Genomic DNA, 23,490 nt, shown 5'->3' with positions numbered 1-23,490 from the left:
GGCGGCCGAAAAATATACATTTCGGGTTGCCGAGGCAAATCTTGATACTCATCTCACGTCGGCGCTTTTAATATATGCTTCTCATCAGAAACGCATGAGTGACGCCTGGTTTCATGCGAGAGTTGCGGGTAATTAGAAAACAGAAGAGAGATGTGAGCGAGTGTGGATTTGAGGAGAGGGACGAGATATTCCAAATGTATTCAAATAGAAAAATTCAAGGGATTTTGTTCATTGTTCGGGTGATAAGATTGCAAGATGGCAGTGTTGTGCTCTTCACATTGCAATGGCAGAATTAACAGAAAAAGGCAAGAACACACGACACAGCACTTTAACAATGGATGACTGTAGTGTAACCTCATCAAATAATTAATTACTTATGTATTTGTATCCAGATAACAAAAACGCATTTGCATTTACAGCTTCTTTGAATGTGGTTAGAATCCATTCCTGGCAACCTCCAAATGTGGTTTCAGTGATCTGATCACGATCCGTTCACAATGCATCTTGGGTGTATTTACACCTGTCATTTAATGTGGTCAAGTGCAATTCGATAGTAATCCGATCACCGAAAATGCATTTTAATGCAAGGTGTAAATAGGACCTATGGTCCTAATAAAGTGCCCGACGTGGTCTTCTGCTGTTGTAGCCCATCTGCCTCAAGGTTCAATGTGTTGCACATTCTGAAATGCTATTCTGTGCACTACAATTGTACAGAGTGGTTATCTGAGTTACCGTAGCCTTTCTGTCAGCTCGAACCAGTCTGGCCATTCTCCATTGACCTCTTCTATCAACAAGGCGTTTCCGTCTGCTGAACTGCCGCTCACTGGATGTTTTTTGTTTTTCACACCATTCTGAGTAAATTCTAGAGACTGTTGTGTGTAAAAATCCCAGGAGATCAGCAGTTACAGAAATACTCAAACCAACCCTTCTGGGACCAACAATCTTGCCACGGTCGAAATCACTAAGATCACATTTTTCCCCCATTCTGATGGTAGATGTGAACATTAACTTAAGCTCCTGACCCGTATCTGCATAACTGTATGCACTGCACTGCTGCCACACGATTGGCTGATTAGATAATCGCATGAACAGGTCTTCCTAATAAAGTTCACAGTGAGTGTTGTTTTCCATTAAAATTGACCCAAAAGGGACATACATGATTGACTTTTGCATAGGCTAGAAGATACATTGAGTAGGCTGTAGGCAATATTTCAGTAACAAGTTTGTTAAAAAGGTGGCAAACTGGTATTAAGAGCATTGCTCAAGGATCATTCCTTGTGGTTTTTGAGCCTGCAACCTTTCTGGTACCACCCTCATTATCTTTAACCTACTAAATTTTTTGGTGGTGTTGCTTAGTTACCTTAGCCTCATATAGGCTAATAATATTGACTTGGTCCTTTGAACACAACTATACATCAACAAAAGCAGCTTGATGATGTGTTCACTCCATTAACTCTCTTTTGTTTCTGTATTTCTGCTTTGCTGGTTATAATGAAGCGCAACTGTCTGTGTTCCCATTTAATGCTTTTTATACTTCATGAGGTCACAAATGAGCTCCCACAGGCAGAAAAACCTGTTTGCTGACACGATCTATTATGATTTTACATACTCAACAGTGTTCATCAGTTTACTAGCTACAGAATATCCATGCCATCAGAATTTTTCAAGGCTAACCACCAGTAAAGTTTCATAAAAAATCTAATAAAAAATAAAATAATAAATTACATTTTGCAAAAGGAAAAAGGCCTATTTTTAGGACTTTATTTATCCGATTTTTTGCATGCTAACATTATTTTCATAACAAGTAATCACATTTCTTCCCCAATTCCAGTAAGTCGGTACATTGTCAATGCTAATTGTTCTTGCTAGCTAGCTAAAGTTTACAAACGATATAAACTCGATATTCTAGATAACTAAATAACTTGATACCTCTGCTTGACCTTCCCTCTTGCTTGTGAAATGGCCGGGGTGTATGTGATGTTGGCACCAGTGGCGCATTAAATGCGGGTTTTCAAGCAACGCTATGGTCTATTGGCCCAATGGTGGGAATGCAGATCGATTTTGGTCTCACGGCTCGAGGTCCGAGGCTACTGGCCCCGGCTGACCAGTTGATAGCCCTGGCTCACACTGGCCCGATAGTGGAAACGTGGCTAATCAGGCCCAGGTGGTGTGATAATGGGCCTTACAGCTCACATGGGTGTGGGGAGGTAATTTATTACCAAAAGCCACAGCTCTTTTCGCGGCTCTGCCCAGCATTTGGAGCAGGATCACACTTGAACTCCTCATTATGCACACATACTCATACAATTGTAACATGATGTATCAAGTACAAATAAGAGGATTCATTGTAGAGGACCATTAAATTGTCATGATTTTAAGGCAGAATTGCAGTTAGTCTCTGGTTTGCACATTTAGGCTAAATATGCATTCATGTACTGTATAACATAACATTTCTTTTAAAGGGATAGTTCATCCCAAACATGAAAATTCTATCATTATTTACTCACCCTTATGTTACTCAAAACCTGTAAGACTTTCTTTCTGCCACAGAACACAAAAGAAGACTCAGTCACCATTCACTTTCATTGCATCTTTTTTGCTGTACAATGAAAGTAAATGGTGACTGAGGCTATCAGTCCTTTACATTCTTCCTAACATCTCCTTTTGTGTTCCACATAAGACAGAAAGTTATATCGGTTTGGAACAACATGAGCGTGAGTAAATTATGACAGAATGTTAATTTTTGGGTGAACTAAGTCCTAAAACATTCTAAAAAGACAAACTGTTAAAGGCATTTTACCTTCACATTATCTGACTTCATCTCTGCCTCTCCATAAAGTCCTTTCATAAAGCCTGTGGTACGAATTACCTGAAAACATTGGAAAACAAAAATGTACATTTTGCATTAATGAAAACACACAACAGGGCTTAAAAGTAAACAGGGCTAGAAAATGTAACTTAATAAAATGAAATAAAATAAAAAAAAATAAAAAAAAGCCAATTATGTTTTATTCCAAATTCTTGTGGCTAAAATTGCTATACATACATTTCTAGTGGTCAGCCAATATTAGCCTTTCACAGATATATTGTATAGGCGTATGTTTTCCCATATGCGCAGATATGAAAAACTTTTTTTTCAGAACATATAATGCAGAAAACAATGCTTGGGGTGATTTAGAGTTGGTGTCATAACGTAGTTTGTCCATCAGAGTGCGCACCGACTCCACTGTTTACAGAGCTGAGCTGACGGTGGTTCTGGTGACGGTGGTTCTGCAGACAGTGCGGAATTAAGCGGTGTGGAGTCTTAACGGTAAGTTGATAACTAGTTTATAGTTAATAAACAATGACTCCATCATTTTCCCTTTTCAATTTAACTAATATAACATTAACCCTGTCCCTGACAACCATGTAACTCATGTTTATCACATCTGTTTGTTATGTTAGCCAGCTATAGTTTGTCAGTGCAGTCAGTAACCTAGCACATTAAAAGATAAACATCACAGCATCTTTTTGCAGCACAGCAGACAACGGTGCGGTGGTGGATTGTGTCTGTTGAGTGTTGATTTCACGCTACATTGTTACCTAGTTGGTGAGATGCAATGCTGGAAAGTAAATAAAGTCTTTATTTGAATTTATTCTTTATTTATATGGTCAGCCATTGACTGATACTAAACATACAGTACTGATTTTTATTTAGCTATAATTTTAATTTATTCATTATTTAAATGGTCAGCAACTGACTGATACAGAACAAACAGTACTGGTGTTTATTTAGCTATTTATTTTATTTGAATTTATTCTTTATTTAAATGGTCAGCCACTGACTGATACTAAACATACAGTACTGATTTTTATTTAGTTATAATTTTAATTTATTATTTATTTAAATGGTCAGCAGTTGACTGATACTAAACATACAGTACTGATTTTTATTTAGTTATAATTTTAATTTATTATTTATTTAAATGGTCAGCAGTTGACTGATACTAAACATACAGTACTGATTTTTATTTAGTTATAATTTTAATTTATTATTTATTTAAATGGTCAGCCATTGACTGATACTGAACATACAGTACTGATGTTTATTAAGCTACTTATTGTATTTTTATTTATTCTTTATTTTCTCAGTGTTTATTTCTAGAATTGGTTGACAATGTATAATAATAATGTCAAATATTCTTTGATAAAAATATTTAAGAAAGCAGCCTTCTGAGTACCTTTGCATAGTCATATCGGTGCAAAATCCACATTTTCATTCCAGCTCAAAAATTAACTATATCGGCCACCATATTGGTAATCCCATATCGGTCGGGCTCTATAAATTTCCAAGAGGGACATGCTCGACTTGACTGCATATTCTAGCACAGAAAATGCTAGAACATGATATGTCTCGGGCATAATAAACACGGGGGAGATTGACTGTGTGGAGAATGGAGACTTCACCCACAAGTGGTGAGCCAGGTGCAGGAGAGATATGGGCAAGCTGCCTTATCTCCTTGCATCGCCCGAAAACGCTCACTCACTGTCATCTGAACCAGTGTCAAAAGCAAAACCGTGCCAGAGAGACTGAATGGCAGCCAGACAAAATAATAGTTTAGAGATTTTAAACTTCAGCAAATTAAACTTAATTAAAATTTGTTTTGTATCTGTATGTTTAGTGTCTAATAATGCACTGGCAATGTATACTTAGGTTTATCTTGCCAAGGATGCTTGATGTTAATTGAATCTGCCCACTTGATCCTATTATTAAAAAAGTCCACTGGAAAACAGCAAATGATTTTGCCCAACTTTTAATTACAGCATGTCCACTGATTTTATGGCATGTAAACAGATATTTGTATCAAAGATTTATACCTTTAAAAAGTGTCTAATTAACTCTATACATAAAAACCTGAACACTTTAACATGTACATATATAAATAATTTAAATAAATGATGACTAACCAATTTCTTGCAAGTTATTTGAGAAAGTATAAAGTAAACATATATATTTTCATATTTTTGTTTTAATCTACCACGTACCATGATTAATCAGAAACCAATGATTAACCGCAGTGCGATTAATTAGTTAAAACATTTTAAATCAATTCACAGCCCTCATTTTTTTTTTTTGCTGGGCTCATCAGGCCAGTAGTTCAGACTGTTAAGTATTTTGGCAAGTGACAGATCTATTAACTAGCCTAAAACTTTCTCATACTGGCCGTGGACAATATGGCCATAATTTTTGTTGAGTTCTAATTAACAATGATGAACGCAATAATACATGCAATTAGCGATGCACCAATGTATTGGCTGCCAATATTTATCAGCAAATTATTGACCAAAAATTATCTGCATAACGGTAATAAGCATGAAAACTCTGATATGAAAAACTGATGTTTATATATAACTATAATTAGTTACATACTTTGTTAAAACTCTGTGAAATCAAATGCACAATCCAGAAATAATAATATCCACAATGATTCACATGACTTTTGCATCACTTCCCTCTTGCTTGTGAAATGACCGAGGTGTGTGATGTTGGCACCAGGGTGGCGTATTAAGGGTGGGTTTTCGAGCAACACTGCGGGGCTATTGGTCCATTGGTGGGAATGCAGATTTTGGTCTCGCGGCTCAAGGTCTTTTTGTGACTGTTTTGCTAATCTTAGCTGAGCCTCCAACCCACAGATCTATCCCTGGCTACAAACACACCCACTTCTACCTTAACTTCCCTCTTCCTTTACCTAATACTGTACACAACCAGCTATGCAGTACCAGTCAAAAGTTTAGATTTTTACTTTTATATTAACACACATTTCAGCAGTATAACTTCTGATTTGACGACATTTTGGCAAACTGTTCGACACATGAACATGCTAAAAAGGTAAGCCTTTATAATTTGTAATTTCCTTTTATTTCTTAAATTGTCTCGTAAACCAGGTTTATTCAATCCAATTCTGCAGCACCACCAACACTGCACATTTTGGATGTCTCCCTCGTTAGCATGTGATGTAACAAACTCTTTTTTTTTTTTTTCTTTTTTTTTTAAATGCACTTATAGAATTTGACCTTTACCAGATTAAACCTGTCTAACTGGCCTGTAATGTTGCTATCACTTTGTCTATGTAAACCAGGAATTGTCAAATCAAACAAAAGTTAAGTATTGAGTGCCACAGGGACCAGTTTTAGGGCCTCCTTATATATGCTTCCCCTGGGGGATATTATCAGGAATCGTGGAATAAGTTTCCACTGTTATGCTGACGATACACAACTTTATATTTCTTCAAAACCCAACAAAAATTCAAAATTCTCCAAATTAGCAGAGTGTATCAATGAAATCAAAGACTGGATGCCAGAAATTTCCTTATGCTCAATTCTGACAAAACAGAGGCACTAATTATTGGACCAAAAATCAACAACAAAAAAAAGCCGCTAAAACATAATTTGACTCTCGATGGATATACTGTTACATCTTCTTCTACAGCGAACAACTTAGGTGTTATATTTGATACCAATCTGTCCTTTGAAAATCAAATTTCCAATGTAGAACAGCATTCTTCCACCTCAGAAATATTGCTAAGTTACGACACATGCTCTCTGTTGCTGATGCCAAAAACTAATTCATGCGTTCATGACCTCAAGACTAGATTACTGTAATGCAATACTGGGAGGATGTCCAGCAAGTTCAATAAATAAACTTCAATTGGTTCAAAAAGCCAGGGTGCTGACTAGAACCAAGAAATATGATCACATTAGCCCCATTTTATCATTGTTACATTGGCTACCTGTTAAATTTCATATTAATTTAAAAATGTTGTTAACTATGTTCAAAGCTTTGAATGGTCTAGCTCCGCAGTACTTTAGTGACCTTCTACCATGCTATATTCCATCACGTTCATTACGATCGCAAAATTCTGTTAATAGTTCCTAGAATATCAAAATCCACAAAAGGAGGTAGCTCATTTTCCTATTTGTCTCCTAAACTATGGAATATTCTCCCTAACACTGTTCGCAGACTCAATCACTCAGTTTAAGTCTAGACTAAAGACTCATCTATTTAGCCAGGCATACACCTAATTTATCCACCAAATTAGGCTGCTTTAGTTAGGTCTGCCGGAAACAGCAACATTTAACATGCTCTGTAACTCTTCAAAAAATTTAATGGCATCTACGCTAATATTATTATATTTGTTTCCCTGTCTCAACCTCGGGATTCATATCCAGGTTACCAGAGCCGGCTAGATCCACCTCCATTCCTGCTTGGTGTCAGACTCCACTGCTATGTGTCTCTGAGTGATGACGACCAAACGCAGCCGGTGCCAGCCAGATATCACTTCAGTCTAATACGATGGACTTCAGGGGATGAACTGATGCCAACTCCAACCATAAGACATGGGATACTTCATATGCCACTGCCTGAACATTGGACTTAGGATAGACCTCACCGAAATGACCTGTTGGTTGAACTGTGATGCACCTCACTGATCTCTGCCTGCATCACCTTGGTCTAATGATGGACTACACTCTTAAAATGGAATATATAGACTTTCAATTATCTGCCAACAAAAGCCTTCATCAGCCAATTAACAAAGGACAATGCATCAATGTGAACTTCTGCAGTTAATCCAGGCTGAACTTCAAAGACATTAGTAATTAAACTTACAGAACATACAAAATCTTTGTATAAACACTGGCCTAATTAAACAGCACTTGAAATGTCACGTTTTGGAATCATAACTCAAATATACACCGATGAGCCAAACATTATGACCACCTGCCTAATAGGATGTTGGAACTCTGCATGCCACCAAAACAGCACCTATCTGCCGAGGCATGGACTATACAAGACCTCTGAAGGTGTCCTTTGTTATCTGGCACCAAGACATGAGCAGCAGATACTTCAAGTCCTGTAAGTTGCGAGGTGGAGCTGCCGTGGATAGAACTTGCTGGTCCAGCACATCCCACAGATGCTCAATCAGATTGAGATCTGGGGAATTTGGAGGCAAGGGCAACACCTTGAACTCTTTATCAAGTTCCTCAAACCATTCCCAAACAATGTGTGCAGTGTGGTAGCGCACACTATCCTGCTGAAAGATATCAGAGAATACCATTGCTATGAAGGGGTGGACCTAGTCTGCAATGATGTTTAGGTAGGTGGCACTTGTCAAATTGACATCCACATGAATGGCCGGACCCAGGGTTTCCCAGCAGAACATTGCCCAGAGCATCACACTCTCTCCACCAGCCTGTCGTCTTCCGACAGTGCATCCTGGTGTCATCACTTCCCCAAGTAAATGCCACACACGTACATGGCTGTCCTCATGATGTAAAAGGAAATGGGACTCATCGGACCAGGTGACCGTCTTCCACTGCTCCAAGGTCCAGTTCCGACATTCGCATGCCCATTGTAGGCGCTTTCAACGGTGGACAGGGGTCATCATGGGGACTCTGACCGGTCTGTGGCTAAGCAGCCCCACACGCAGCAGGGTGCAATGCCCTGTGTGTTGTAACACATTCCTCCCGTAACCATCATTAACATAATTCTGTGACTTGTGCCACAGTAGACCTTCTGTCGGCTCAGATGAGACGGGATAGCCTTCGTTGCCCTCACAACGCCTTCGTTTGGCCCTGGTCACAGTCGTTCAATTTTACTCCTGCCCATTTCTCCTGCATTCAACATGGTGACTACTAATCTACCCAGACCCTGACATGTGGCCTTGTTAGGAGATGATCAATGTTATTTGCTTAACTGTGAGTGGTCATAATGTTTTGGCTCATCAGTGTATATGTTCTTTAAATTTTGACTTCGAGAACTACTAACTCAAAATGATCAAGTATAAAATTGCAGCTCTGTGGAATACCCATAAGCCCTTGCACTTGAATAAATTGTTTGGTCAAAACAAGTAAACTTATGTAGAAAAATAATAATTGTTATTTAAAAATATATATCATTTTAATTCTTATGACTATTTTTTGTTGAAGCTGGTTGATAGTTGTGATTTGTGTGAAGACACCATGAGGGTGATTAATGTTACCTCTGGTGAACATGGAGCATGTTAAATTTAAGCCATTCTTCTTTACTCAACTGTACTTTACAAAAGTGCAGATTTATGTTCACTTGGAGGTAGCCTACTGAGGAGAATCCAATGTGCCATATGGCTAACCGAGATTCCAGTCATAATTTCCCTTATACTGAATAAGACGCGCTATAATAATTTAAATAGTTAAATAAAAAATGATCCATTAATCACAGATGAGTTAAGTTTACTTGTAACTAGTTAATGTAACTTAAATTAAGTTCAGTTTACTTGAGCCAAATAAGAAAGTTTACTTAGAAAAAGCATGCAAACCGATTGCCTAGAAAAATCTAAGTAAGGTCAACTAATTAGATTTTACTGTGCAAGCCTTCATTAATTTTCAGTAACAATCTTTCTACTTTCATCTTAAGGCTATTTTCAGTTTCAAAATGCTGTATAGCTACAAGGGATAGTTCACCCAAAAATGGAAATTCTCATCATTTACTTATGCTATCCCAGATGTGTATGACTTTATTTCTTCTGCTGAATGGCAGGCGGTATGGCAGCATCAGGACCCGCACCAGCTGACTTCATGACAGCTTCTTCCCCCAAGCAATCAGACTTTTGAACTCTTGATCTCTCACGATCAATATACATCAGCACTGCACTTTATTAATCTTATTATCTCACACTGGACTGTCATAAATTATATTCCCTCTTAACAACACACTGGCAACTGACTATCAACCGACAGCCTGAATGTCAATACAGCACAATACAACCTACTGTACATTTTATATATACTATTTTTTTGTATAATGTGTATTCCATAATGTGTGTATTGTATATTGTACATTATTATTTGTATATTGTGTTGTAATTATGTGTGTATTAGATATGTAAATTGTGTTGTGTAAATCTGATGTTTATTGTAAACTGGTACAAGTCTCATCACTGTCATGACTGCCATGTTGCTCGGAACTGCACCCAAGACTTTCACCCACTATTGCACTTGGGTTTATGGTTGAGTGATAAGTAAAGTGATTTGATCACAAAGATTTTTAGAAGACTATCTCGGCTCTGTAGGTCCATACAATCCAAGTATTCACCAGAAATTTGTAGGTACCAAAACTTTTGACCCACCCCTATTGATCAATATGATGATTTACACTTGTGGTGTCCTGGACCCTTTAGTTTTGTTTGCATAACCATGTGGACAGACCTATGCCTAGTAACCAGGTAAACGGCTCAACAAGAGCCATGTGACTTAAATCACACAACACCCAAGCTGCCTTTGGCATCGTATGAACATCATCTCTAATCTCGTGTACTGTAATGTTTATTGCACACTATTTTGTACTGTATCGCATAGTGCATATTTTAGTATCTGACCCACAGTGACAGTACTGTACATTGTCACAATGTGCCATGTATGTATATTGCATGGCTTTACCAACACCAGTTTCCACTAGCCCTGCCAAAAGATTGCATTCTATCCTCTTCTATTATATTATTATAGAATTTTATTGCATCGTATTTCTACTGTATTGCATGGTTTTCCTTGTTTTGTATAGCCTTTGCTCAATATAGTGTATACTGTATTGTCTAACACATAATACTGAACATTGTGCAGTATTTAAGTTATGCAATTTTACACACTGTCCCATGTATGTTGCATTACTGTATCGATTATTCTATTCTGCTAGCCCCCATCAATATAGAAACATCGACTCAACACTGTACATTCATCATGACTTTAGATGAAACATTTAGGTTCTGGGTTGTATGAGACTTTAGAGATAGGACACATTCAGAGTGATGCATTATGAAACATCTCTTATAATCTGACGACCATGAGCAGGCTACATTAGCAGGTTAGCCTACTGCGATCTATAAACTGCATTTTAAGTATTTAAAGCATAATGTGCATGAAATTAGATAAACAAAGCAGTATGTATGTAACAATAATGTGTTTAATAACTCACCTCACTGAATATATCGTGCAGGTATCGGAACGGCGGTTTGCTGAGCAGTTTTTCTGTCAGTGGAGGCTTTTTAATCACTTTCCCCAAACTCTCCTGGGTCTTTTTGACCACCGATTCGTTCATAGCAACAAATTAAAGAGGTATTTAGTGTAAAAGATGCGTCTTTATTGAATTAATCTTGTGTTGGTGTTATGCTAGCTGCAGATTTCCGCCCGCTAAACTCTGCTGCTGTTGCCGTGGCGATAGCTTTCTCCCGCAATCCGCCATTGTGCTAATTCTGCGCCTGCGCGAACACAAACAGCGGGTTAGAGTTGTCCAAAATCATGTTAAGTGCTTTGTTTCTTTTATTTCTATCGAGTTTAGCACCCAAAACAAAATCAGAATAAATATCTGCATTGCTACCGGTCACAAACAAGCATAAAGGCCTAGATGAAATAAACAAATAAATGACAAATAAATACTCAATAAATAAATAAAATTGCATTTAGAAATGAATGTATTTAAATATTTCAAAAAAGTAAAAAAATAATAAATGTATAATAATAATAATAATAAACTAATGATGCAATATGTACAAATAATAAATACTACATAAAATAAACAATAAATAGCTACTAATAAAAATCAAATAAATAACACTTATAAAAATATTAAAATTAACAAATGAATTTATTTATATAGTTATAAGTATAGTATTTTAAATACATAAAATAATCTAAAATATTTATAATAATAGTACTACTACTTATAAATGATAAACACTACATATTAGATAATTTAAAAAAAATAAATACTACAATTAAAAAAATAATTACTAACAAATAAATTAAAATAAATATTGGATGTATTAATACATTTATTTATTTAAAATCATCAATTTTAATATAGTATTCTAAATACATAAAATAAATTAAAATGAATAATAATAATAATAATAATAATAATACTACATGATAAACAAATAATAATGAAATATATACAAATAATAAATGAATAAATATTGTAAATATTGTACATAATACAAACAAATAAATATAATAAAATGGAAAACATTATTCAAATTATGAATAAGTGTATTAATTTATTTAAATGTATCAATTATAATATTTTGATTGTAGAATATTTAAGTAAAAAAATAATGATAAAGTGTACTAAATGCTTTTAATATTAATAATAAATTATCAACAATACATAAAATATGTCTAAATAATAACAATAAAAAATTCTGACCTCCTAGCCTGCTCAGTGCATCCACGTGAGAGCTAACAAACTCATTGACTATTTATACACAGACACTAATTGCAATTTAAAAAGCCACAGGTGTGGGAAATCAACCTTTAATTGCTATTTAAACCTGTGTGTGTCACCTTGTGTGTCTGTAACAATTCCAAACATTCAAGGGTATGTAAACTTTTGATCAGGGCCATCTGGGTGATTTCTGTTATCATTATGATTTAAAAAGGAGCCAAACAACTATGTGATAATAAATGGCTTGATATGATCACTATCCTTAAATTAAAAACAGTTTTTTTGCATGATCAGTCATATTTTCAAAATCAATGCCAAAATTTCACAATTTCTGCCAGGGTATGCAAACTTTTGAGCACAACTGTAGGTAAAGATCAGTCTAAACTTTAGGCATTTAGGGCTCCACCTAAAAGGCGCAGGCGTCTGAGCTTGTTGCACAAATATGCGTACATTTATGTGATTTCAAACCACAACCTGGAATATTAAAGCATCCTGGAACAAAGAATATTGTCTCAAATTAAATAATTTTACAGACAACTTCAGCTGACAAAACACATTGACATATACAGTACATATAAAAGATATCAATTGTCTCATTGTTGAGTTTTTATCATTGGCTTACAAATATAAATGGGAGAGGAATTGTGGCTTTCTTTTGTGCAAAACCTGTTTGGGAGGTTACAGAGCATGACTATAAAAATGCCTGCCATACTAGATAGTAGTTGCTGTCTGGAGAGAGCAACAGTAAATCTGGTTCACTTGTTTCACTCCCGGTAAGTTCTCCCTTACTTGCAAATTTTATATTATATATTTATTTATTTTGTACTAAGGGGCAATTTATTACTCATATACAAGTGTCTATGTACACTGTATTCTTGTTAGACACTTGAGTTACTTTTGCACTCCAGACTTGCTAGCCAAGAATGTTTACACAAAAATGGCAAAACTGAAGGTATTGTTATAATATTAAGGGGCTTCTTGTAGAATATCAATTGTTTAAGCTGAATTATGCAATTGCATTTTAAAATGCTCAAGGTATGTGAATATCAGGAGCATGATATTGTTTCAGTTGGATCTTGATTGTAGTTCACAGTGGGTTTGAAAAATATTGTAAAAGTGTATTATTAGACAGTTTTTCTTAATTAAAATGCTGTGAACTGTCAACTGAACATTTGTCAGCTGAGAACAAAGCTTTAGAAGCATGTTTGTCCTGTCCAACAGCTCTTCTCAACTAGTTTTTTTGAGAGATATGGCATGCAAAGTCAGTAGTAGGTGGACCCAACCTTTAACAGTCAAAAATGTAAAACATTACTCACCTCTGACTTTCCATTCCTTTTCTTTTTTTTTTCTTAGCACACGCAGTACATACCGTAATCATGCAGCACTGGACTGCACATGTAATAATTTTATTTTTGGTGTTTTGTGATGTCTCCTCGCAAAGGAAAAAAAAGTCAGTCCAAACACTCTCAAGAGGTATTAGTACATTTTATATTCACAAACTGATATTAATAATCCTATTTTAAAAGCGATCCATCCAGTCTAAAGTATTTCCTCTTTTGTGCTTTCAGGCTGGGGCGATGACATCAACTGGGTTCAGACATATGAAGAGGGATTGGTTAAAATGGTTGAAAGGTACCTAAAGATTATGAAATCACTTTGAAATCCCTTCTCACCTAAATGTCATGTATTTTCTGGTTGTTCAGTGTCCTCTGTTTTATTGTAGTAAGAAGCCTTTGATGGTCATTTTTCATTTGGAGGATTGTCCACACAGTAAAGGTTTGGATCCTTATTTGCATAATCTGCACTAAATCTGTAATAAACTAAAATGACATCATTTTATAGATTATTTGCCTGTACTAAGATACACATAACATTTCTTAAAGGAGTAATTCACCCAAAAATAACAATTCTGTAATTGTTTTCATTTCAAACACAAATGCTGTAATCAGTCGTGGTTCTAGCTTGTATGGCGCCCTGGGCAAAACCCACTTCATTTGTTGATGGGAGGATGGGGGGGGGGGGGGGGGTGATTGTGTTGAAGTAGTTGATGTTGGGGTGGGAGGGGTGGATTACGCCCCGAAGTTCTCGACCGGGGGAGGTGGGGGTGCCTCGGAACCCCCCCCCCACAAGATGCCGCCCTGGGCAACTGCCCATGTTTCCTATGCCTAAATCTGCCCCTGGCTGTAATTTATTTATTTATTGAACAAAAAAAGGAGATATTTTTAAGAATCTTCATGCAGCTCTCTTTAAAGGGATAGTTCATGTAAAATTGTAAGTATTTTGTCATCATTTACTTACCCTAATTTTGTTACAAACCTGTATGGGGCCATTAAAATTGCACTAAAAAAATGCTAGATGCAGCAAAACGCACATAACAGAACGCAGGTGTCTCAAGGCGCACATTTAAAAGTTGACATTCCCTATCTGACAGTAGTGACACTAGGGGTCACTTTTGGGAGCCCAAGTCACCTCTGGTCTTTGATAAAAGGCCAATGAAAATTGGTGAGTGGTATTTGCATGCCACTCCCCCGGACATATGGGTATAAAAGGAGCTGGTATGCAACCACTCATTCAGATTTTCTCTTAGGAGCTGAACGGTCATGCTCATTGAGCTGAATACTACTGTTCATTCACCTCTGCTGGATCTGACGGCGCATTTCAGCGGCTTTTCCCTCCTCTGCACTGGTGCACTGCAGAGAACGCCCCTGGGCACTTTGGCAGAGAAATTAGAGAGTATATTTTCTGAAAGAGCTTTTTCCTTCTAAAAGAGTATATATTTCTCTAAAAGAGCGCACACACGGAACGTCTTTTTAAAGACGCGTCTTTTTAAAGATGCCTTTCCGATTGTGTGTTATTCCTGGTTGCAGTCGTTATCTCTCAACTTCAGATGGTCATGATCGCTGTCTTTCGTGTCTGGGCGCGACCCACATAGACGCAGCATTTGTGGATGGTTCATGTTCTCACTGCGAGAACATGACCATGGCCACGTTGCGGTCACGGCTTGCTTTCGTAAGAAAGCAAGCCACCCCAGCGGCTCCCCGCCTCAGTCCTTCTACCTACGGGTATGAGGCCAGCGCGGCTAGCACTGGGGGCAATTTGGGGATCCCAATGGGATCGTCTCCGCCGAGTATCCCCCCGTGGACCTCCCATTCCCCAGCACGCTCATCTGCCCCAATCGGGCTTCCGGATGAGTTCGCCGGCTCGTCTCACGGCTAGTCTGGCTTCTTGTTTGGAGCCCGCGAAGATGATGAGCTCTCGAGCGCAGCATCGGAGAGCGGGCTTGTCCAGCCGGACGCAGAAGCCTCAGCTGGGCTTCCCCCTTCAGGGACGATTGCCCAGTCACAGGCCGATTCCGAAATGACGGACATGCTTTCCCGGGTGGCCGCGATCGTCGGGTTAGAGTGTAACCCTCCGCTCTCCCCTGAACCCTTGCAGCTTGATGATTGGTTTCTGGGCTCGCGGTGCCGCTCAAAGCAGCCACGACCCGCTCCAGTGCCATTCTTCCCGGAAGTGCATGAGGAGCTGACATAGTCGTGGGAGGCACCTTTTACTGCTCGGCCCCGATTCCGCAGTTCCCCCGCTCTCACTACCCTCATTGGCGGGGCAGCCAGGGGCTATATGGCGATTCCTCTGGTGGATAAGGCACTCGCGGTGCACCTATGCCCGCAGAGCGCCGCCACCTGGCACGGACGCCCTAAGCTCCCATCCAAGCCCTGTACGCCATGTCTCTCCTGCAGGTCTACCAAGCCAAGGCGCTGAAAGAACTGCACGAGGGTAGTTCCGCTCCGAGTGACGAAGGTCACGGTGCGGTCTCTCGGGCAGACAATGACCACACTAGTGGTCCAGGAGCACCACCTTTGGCTCAACCTGGTCGAGATGGGCGAGGTTGACAAGACACGGTTTCCCAGGCGGGCCTATTCGGCGACACCGTCGAGGACTTTGCCCAGCAGTTCTCGACGGTGAAGCAGCAGACGGAGGCAATCCAGCATATCCTGCCCCGGTGCGGCTCAAGATCCTGCACCCCGTCTGCTCATTGCCAAGGGCATCCCCCTGCGTTGACTGCACCAGCTCCACCGCAACCCGCCCCTCCGGCCCGGCACCGGCGTGGAGCCCACCGCAGGAAGCCAACGCCACCCGTCTCGCAGCCGGCGCCGAAGAACCCACGGAGGTCCTCAAAGCGCCCCTGAGACGGGCAACCCAGGGACAAGGGAACCCACTCACGTGGAGCTAGTAAGAAGACCACTCCATCCCCCGGTGGAGGGCCGGGTGGAAAATCTTTTGTTGCCTTTTTGTTTGATTTCACCACATGCCCAAGTGGCTGCGGTACCCAACAGTTTAGCAAAAGAGCGGCTTCCTTCCTCCTTGGGTCACATTCCCGGTGTGTACAGTCATCACCACGACTACCATCCACAGGCTTTTTCTTGCAGGATTGGCGCTCCAGTGGTGGCCTTTCTGCCCCTGAGCGCCCAGCTGTGGCACACAGCCGCCCCCAGTGTGGCAGTCTCCACGGGTCCCTGTTCCGGGGGTGGTCACAAAGAGCCAGGTAAGTGCTTCGATGTCCCTAGACTCAGCACGGCCATGACGTGCTGTGGCACCTCGCGCTCTGCCCCCCCGCCGCGAGGCCCCACCTGCCGGTACGTCTGACGATGTTGTCCCCTTGGTCCCCCTCGCATGGAACTTGGACGCGTGGCTTGCGCTTTCCAATCCGTCGCAATGGCTGATCCGGACCGTCCGATTCGGCTACACGATTCAGTTCACTAGGTGCCCGCCCAGGTTCAGTGGTATACACTTCACCTTGGTCAAGGGCGAAAACGCTGCCACCCTGCGCGCGGAGATCACTACCCTCCTACGGAAGGACGCGATAGAACCTGTCCTTCCAGCTGAGATGAAGAAAGGGTTTTACAGCTCCTACTTCATCGTACCAAAAGAAGACGGTGGGTTGCGGCCAATCTTGGACCTGCGAGTACTGAATCGGGCTTTACACAGACTCACGTTCAAGATGCTGACGCAAAAACGCATTCTGGCGAGCGTCCGGCATCAAGTTTGGTTCGCGGCGGTAGAGCTGAAGGATGCGTACTTCCACGTCTCGATCCTTCCTCGACACAGACCCTTCCTGCGGTTCGCATTCGAGGGTCAGGCGTATCAGTACAAAGTCCTCCCTTTTGTCCGGTCCCTGTCTCCTCGTATCTTTACGAAGATCGCAGAGGCTGCCATTGCCCCGTTAAGGGAGGTGGGCATTCGCATTCTCAACTATCTCGACGACTGGCTAATCCTAGCTCACTCTCGAGACATGTTGTGCACACACAGGGACCTCGTGCTCTCACACCTCAGCCGACTAGGGCTTCAGGTCAACTGGGAAAAGAGCAAGCTCCTCCCGGTTCAGAGCATCTCTTTTCTCAGATTGGAGTTGGACTCAGTCTCCTGGATGGCGCGCCTTACGAACACGTGCGCCCAGTCGGTGCTGGCCTGTTTGAAGGCATTCAAACAGAAAACAGCGGTTCCCCTGAAACGTTTTCAGAGGCTCCTGGGGCATATGGTGTCCTCGGCGGTGGCCACCCTGCTCGGGTTGATGCATAAGAGGCCGCTTCAGCACTGGCTCCAGACTCGAGTCCCAAGATGGACATGGCACCACGAGACACATCGTATGGCCATCATGCTGGTCTGTCACCGTCTTTTCAGCCCTTGGACAGACCTCTCGTTTCTACGAGCAGGTGTTCCTTTAGAACTGGTCTCCAGGCACGTCGTGGTCATGACAGATGCCTCCAAAACGGGCTGGGGCGCTGTTTGCAATGGGCACGCAGCCACCGGCCTCTGGATGGGCCCGCGACTGCATTGGCACATCAACTGCCTCGAGTTGTTGACAATTCTGCTTGCCCTGTGGAGGTTCCAGCCATTGATCCAGGGCAAGCATGTGTTAGTTCGGACAGACAGCATGGCATTGGTTAGCATATGTCAACCACCAAGGCGGTCTGTGCTCTCATTGTATGTCACAACTCGCCTACCATCTCCTCCTCTGGAGTCAGCAGCACTTCAAGTTGCTGTGAGCCACTCACATCCCGGGTAACCTCAACACTACAGCGGACGCGCTGTCACGGCACGTTACCCTCAGGGGAGAGTGGGGACTCCACCCTCAGGTGGTCCAGCTGATTTGGAGTCGATTCGGATGGGCACAGGTGAACCTGTTCGCCTCCCAAGAATCCTCCCATTGCCCGCTCTGGTACGCCCTCACTGAGGCTCCCCTTGGCATAGACGCACTGGCACACAACTGGCCCCCTGGCCTATGCAAATATGCGTTTCCTCCAGTGAGCCTATTGGCACAGACCCTGTGCAAGGTCAGGGAGGACGAGGAACAGGTCATCCTGGTAGCACTCTACTGGCCCACCCAGACGTGGTTCTCAGACCTCACGCTCCTTGCGACAGCTCCCTCCTGGCGAATTCCCCTGAGAAAGGACCTTCTTTCTCAGGGACAGGGCACCCTCTGGCACCCGCACCCAGACCTCTGGAATCTCCATGTCTGGCCCCTGGACGGGACCCGCGGTGGTAGACATGATCACTCAGGCTAGGGCCCCCCTCTACAAGGCGCCTGTAAGCCTTTAAGTGGCGTCTGTTCGCTAAGTGGTGTTCTTCCCGACGCAAAGACCCCCAGAGATGCGCAGTCGGATCAGTGTTTCCTTCCTGCAGGAGAGGTTGGAAGGGAGGCTGGGCAACACCCAACACCTGTGCAAGGTTCTACAACCTCCGGGTGGAACCGGTTTCATCCCAGGTAGTGGCACGCAACACAAGCGGATAAGCCCGGGATAGCTGGCCGGGTGTATCGCTTGCACATAGCGCCTTCCACCTCCCTTGGAGCTGAAGACGTGCGCCTTTTAATTCCCAGTAGTGTTCACAAACTTTGTTTCCTGGTTGAGTTCCTCTGAGCCCTGTGGCAGTCGAGTTTTCGGAGAGACTCGCTGCCAGCCCAGTACACGTGCTAACTAAGAGTCCTGTTCTGGGGTAGGTGCTCCGCATGTGGTGGTTCCCTGTAAGGCTAACCCCATGCGATATATATATCTTCCGCTAGTTTGTTTCCCTGTTGGCAAACTGCATCTTCCTAGGGCAGAGCCCCTCTGCCCCAGTCTCCATGTTTGTAGTAACTCCTCCCTTGTTGTGTAGGATCTACCTTGAAGACTCTCCACATGGTCAGAAAGACCATGTGATGTATTTTTCCACTTAAATATCCCACCCTCTCTTTGGGCGAGGTGTGGTCTCCGCGGTGTCTTCCCCTTGGGAGGGACACCCCCTGACTAGACCTGGTGGCCCAGTCAGATAATCCCCCTTCTTTTTTAGGGAGTGGAAAAAGAGAAAGGGAAAAGAGGCCACGACTGGGTTAAGCCTGTCTCTGTCTTTTGGGTAGTCGACTTGTCCCTAAAGGGCCATTCGACACTCATGACTATGTTGGGGGAGGTTACGTGTCGACCTGGTGTGCTGGCTATGAGGCACACAGTAGTCTGCCCACTACACATCGCCAGTTCACGTAACACAGTTCAGCCAATTGTGGCATTTCGTATAGGGACCCCTAGTGTCACTACATCGACACAACGTCGAGTGAGTGACAGATAGGGAACGTCATGGTTACTTGTGTAACCTCTGTTCCCTGATGGAGGGAACGAGACGTTGTGTCCCTCCTGCCACAACGCTGAACTACCCGCTGAAATGGCCGGACCTTATATCGGCTCCTCAGCATAAAACCTGAATGAGTGGTTGCATACCAGCTCCTTTTATACCCGTATGTCCGGGGGAGTGGCATGCAAATACCACTCGCCAATTTTCATTGGCCTTTTATCAAAGACCAGAGGTGTCTCGGGCTCCCAAGAGTGACCCCTAGTGTCACTACATTGACACAGCGTCTCGTTCCCTCCATCAGGGAACGGAGGTTACACAAGTAACCATTTGAACACAAAAACACATTGGTGTGAACGGACCACATAAATCCGATTAAACACAAATGTGAATGAGTTTTGAAAACTTTGTCGAAGGGGAAGATTATCAGTGAATAACGACTTAAACTTATTTCTGCTCCCCAAACAATGCTATCGTATGGACTACTTATGGTGCTTTTATTTTATTTTTTAGTGAGCTTGACAGTCGTGGTCACTACGAACTGCTGCATGAAAAAGAGCTGTGTGAAGATTGTTCAATTCTCTTTAAAAAAGCATACACATGTTTGGAATAATGAGTATTTGATTTTCAGTTTTGGGTGAATTGTTCTTTTAAGGAAAAGGTTCCTTCATATCAATTTATTAATCCCCCTGTGCTCTCATTGCTCTCTTTTAGCACTGAAAAAGGCTTTTTCTGAACATCAAACTATTCAAAGATTGGGCAAATCCGATTTCATCATGCTCAATTTAATGGTAAAGTACAAATATTGTATTATACAGAGTAAAGTAACAGAACTTTGCATGAAATATATAAACAAAAGCTAGACTACTCTCAGATATTCTTCACCAAGTGATTGTGATTTTCAGCATGAAACTAATGACAAGAACTTGGCCCCTGATGGCTTCTATGTCCCCAGGATCTTGTTTGTTGGTGAGTTTCCTTTTAAACGATTTATTATAATAGACCTTATATACAGTACCACCATATTTGATTTTTAACGTGGATAAAAACAAAGCTGTGCATCTTATTTTCCACAACTAATGTTTTCTGGAGTTTTTTGTCTACTGAAATTTCTTGGAAAGATGTTGTTTTTTTGTTTTGTTTTTTCTCAATGTTTTGTCAGCAAAATGATCTAAAACGTTTTAAACAACAATACAATCCTTTGAAGAGATTGTCACAGCCTCATTCTCATTCCCGTAAAAAAATTAAAGATTGCCCCACTGTGGATAAAGTCCAAAGCAGTAATGACATCTCCAATTAGGATGACTTGATAAAGTTAATAATAATATCTAACAATAATAATAATTTTGATTTCAACAAAAGCAAAAACAAAAACCAAAAAAAAAAAAAAAAAAAATCTTGTGCAGATTATACTGTTATGAAACACACAAACAAACCTGTCAAGAACACGTCAGATTTCAGTACAAAATCAAAATAATATTTTGCGCAAAGAAAATTAAGCCTTTTAGTCATTATTTTTTACATTGTGACATTTTCATGACAATCCAGCACATTCTCAGTCCTCCAGGTTTTACCATAACAGTGTGAAATATGATAAAAATGACTATTACCGTATTGAGAATCTAATGAGTATCACCACTGAGAATAATGGGAATTACAAACTAACATTCAAAAGTAAAATGCCCTAATGATATTGCCAATTTTGGTGGAAAACAGGCCCAATTCTCATAAAAATATAGACAAAATGCAAAAGATAAATACAATAAAATTCCTAAATCGCAAAATAATTTACCCTTAAAACGTTAAAGTCCCCGGATAAATAAGAAAGGCATAAGTGGTATCATTTGAAAACTTTCCATAGAACACCATCCCTTTGCATTTACATACAATAACAAAATAAGGTCTGAAATTTTTTTGTCACAAATAAGCGCCACCTAGAGGTAAAGTGGTAGAAATATTAATATGAATATAAAAGTCTTTCACATAGCACTTAAAGTCATATATCAAATTAAAGCGCTTATTCTCAGGAATGTGACTATACAGTATTTTGTTGCCCAAATACCACAGTTCAAAAGATTTTCAAAAGAATCACAAAGTGAAATGTAATTTCTGTAAGACATCAGTTACAAATATCTCTTTTATGCGCTGATCACTATTGCTGTTAGCCCCAAGTAGCCAAACATTTCATGTCTGCTTTTACTTTGGGAAGTTTTCTACAAAATGAGCCATTTTTACTTGTCTGTGAGCTTGCTTGGCTGAATAATCCAATGTTATATCTAAGATGTCTAGAACAAAATATGCAGTCCAGCATGCAAAACATATAACTGGAAAAATATCGACAATTGGTGATTAAAAAAAAAAATTATTTCACCATAAAGGGGAGAATCTCGGCTTTCTACTGACACCAATATTCTTGACACCAAGATGAGCTTCTAGCCCACTCAGAAGCCAAGATATTCAATGAAACAATAGGGGTGGTGCATGAACTGAAAATTAGACTGAATGTCAATGGACGAGCACATCTGTAAGGGGCTAAAATGTGTTAGAGTGCCACCTAAATTTCAGATCTGCATTTTGTGAGTACTTGCTGCCATCTAGTGGAATAAAATTAGAATTTTTGAAGTGAGATATAGATACAGTATAAAGTCAAAATCAGAATTAAATGCTTACAAAGTTTGGACAAAAATAAAATACAATTTAAACTCTGTTTATCATAAGATTGTAAACATATACAATATTATTTATGAATAATTTGAGTCTTTTTTTTTATTTGGGGGTTTTTCTAAAAAATTAGAATTTTTTTTATTTATTTTTTTTTGCAATTAGTCCACGATATGTGCGAATGGTGAGCTTTTAAATTTGAGTGTGAAAATTTCAGGCGGCAGCCCAATTATGCACCAGTTTAAGGGGGTTAATGGGCCATAACTTATCTAAGACATTAGATAAAGTAATATAATCTAAAAAAATTCTCCCCCCCCCCCTTTTTGATTATGGGGTAAAAAGTGATCTGGACATGTTTTTGTGAAATTCACCATTTCTCATCCTTCCCTTCTCTCCATCCACCCAGACCCCACAATGACTGTGCGAGCTGACATTGTTGGAAAATACGCCAACCGAATGTACACTTACGAGCCAAGTGACATGGACTTCTGTAAGTGTCTTTCTGCAGTCTAATGAGCTCCACTGAGAGGCTGTGGCTCTGGTTGTCAAGCACCTCTCAGCTGAAGAGAGCTGTTCATTTGTTTATTTACACAATAACACATGCAGCCTCATGCAACCCTGCCAAAGAGACTCAAAATGTGCTAATGTTCTTGTTTAATTTTAGATTTAAGACAGTTATTAATTCATCATGCATTACTCGTATCCCGTGTCTCTATCTTTGTTTGTGTAGTGGCAGAGAACATGATGAAAGCCAAGATATTGCTGAAGGATGAACATGAGGAACATGATGATCTGTGATGGGTAAAGAACCTGATTCAAAGATGACATCTTACCCTCTTTTAGACGTGACAAGACTTCAAAAAACTTCTATGGGGGGAAAAAAAGAGAGTTCTAGATTCTAGAATTTTGTACACAGTATGTGGGTGTAACTATCAGTTTTCAAATGTGAAAATAAAGTCATTGTCAGATTGCAAAATGCTTCTTTGAGACTATGC

The 23,490-nt window shown here is 40.6% G+C and overlaps 2 protein-coding genes across 6 annotated transcripts in view; one reads left to right on the top strand and one right to left on the bottom strand.

Annotated features, from left to right (window-relative positions):
- LOC127447377 (TRAF3-interacting protein 1-like) overlaps positions 1-11,241 on the bottom strand; it is a 60,603-nt gene extending 49,362 nt beyond the window's left edge. For all 5 annotated transcript variants that reach the window (XM_051709212.1, XM_051709214.1, XM_051709213.1 and 2 more), the window contains exons 1-2: positions 10,988-11,241; positions 2,801-2,869 (exon numbers count right to left, since the gene is read on the bottom strand). In XM_051709212.1, the coding sequence (XP_051565172.1) occupies positions 2,801-2,869; positions 10,988-11,110 (192 nt within the window). In that variant the 5' untranslated portion in view covers positions 11,111-11,241. The remainder of the gene's footprint in view (positions 1-2,800; positions 2,870-10,987) is intronic.
- A 1,690-nt stretch (positions 11,242-12,931) lies between these two features.
- agr1 (anterior gradient 1) lies at positions 12,932-23,465 on the top strand. Its single transcript, XM_051709230.1, has 8 exons — positions 12,932-13,008; positions 13,589-13,708; positions 13,804-13,867; positions 13,959-14,011; positions 20,549-20,625; positions 20,740-20,803; positions 22,902-22,985; positions 23,226-23,465. Exons 2-8 carry the CDS (start codon positions 13,612-13,614, stop codon positions 23,291-23,293), a joined length of 507 nt encoding a protein of 168 aa, XP_051565190.1. The 5' UTR covers positions 12,932-13,008; positions 13,589-13,611; the 3' UTR covers positions 23,294-23,465.
- The last annotated feature ends 25 nt before the right edge of the window (positions 23,466-23,490 follow it).

This window comes from Myxocyprinus asiaticus, chromosome 10 (assembly GCF_019703515.2).
Source record: "Myxocyprinus asiaticus isolate MX2 ecotype Aquarium Trade chromosome 10, UBuf_Myxa_2, whole genome shotgun sequence".
Lineage (NCBI taxonomy): Eukaryota > Metazoa > Chordata > Actinopteri > Cypriniformes > Catostomidae > Myxocyprinus > Myxocyprinus asiaticus.
Note: the sequence above shows the minus strand (reverse complement) of the source record. Positions and strands in the feature narration are given on the sequence as shown.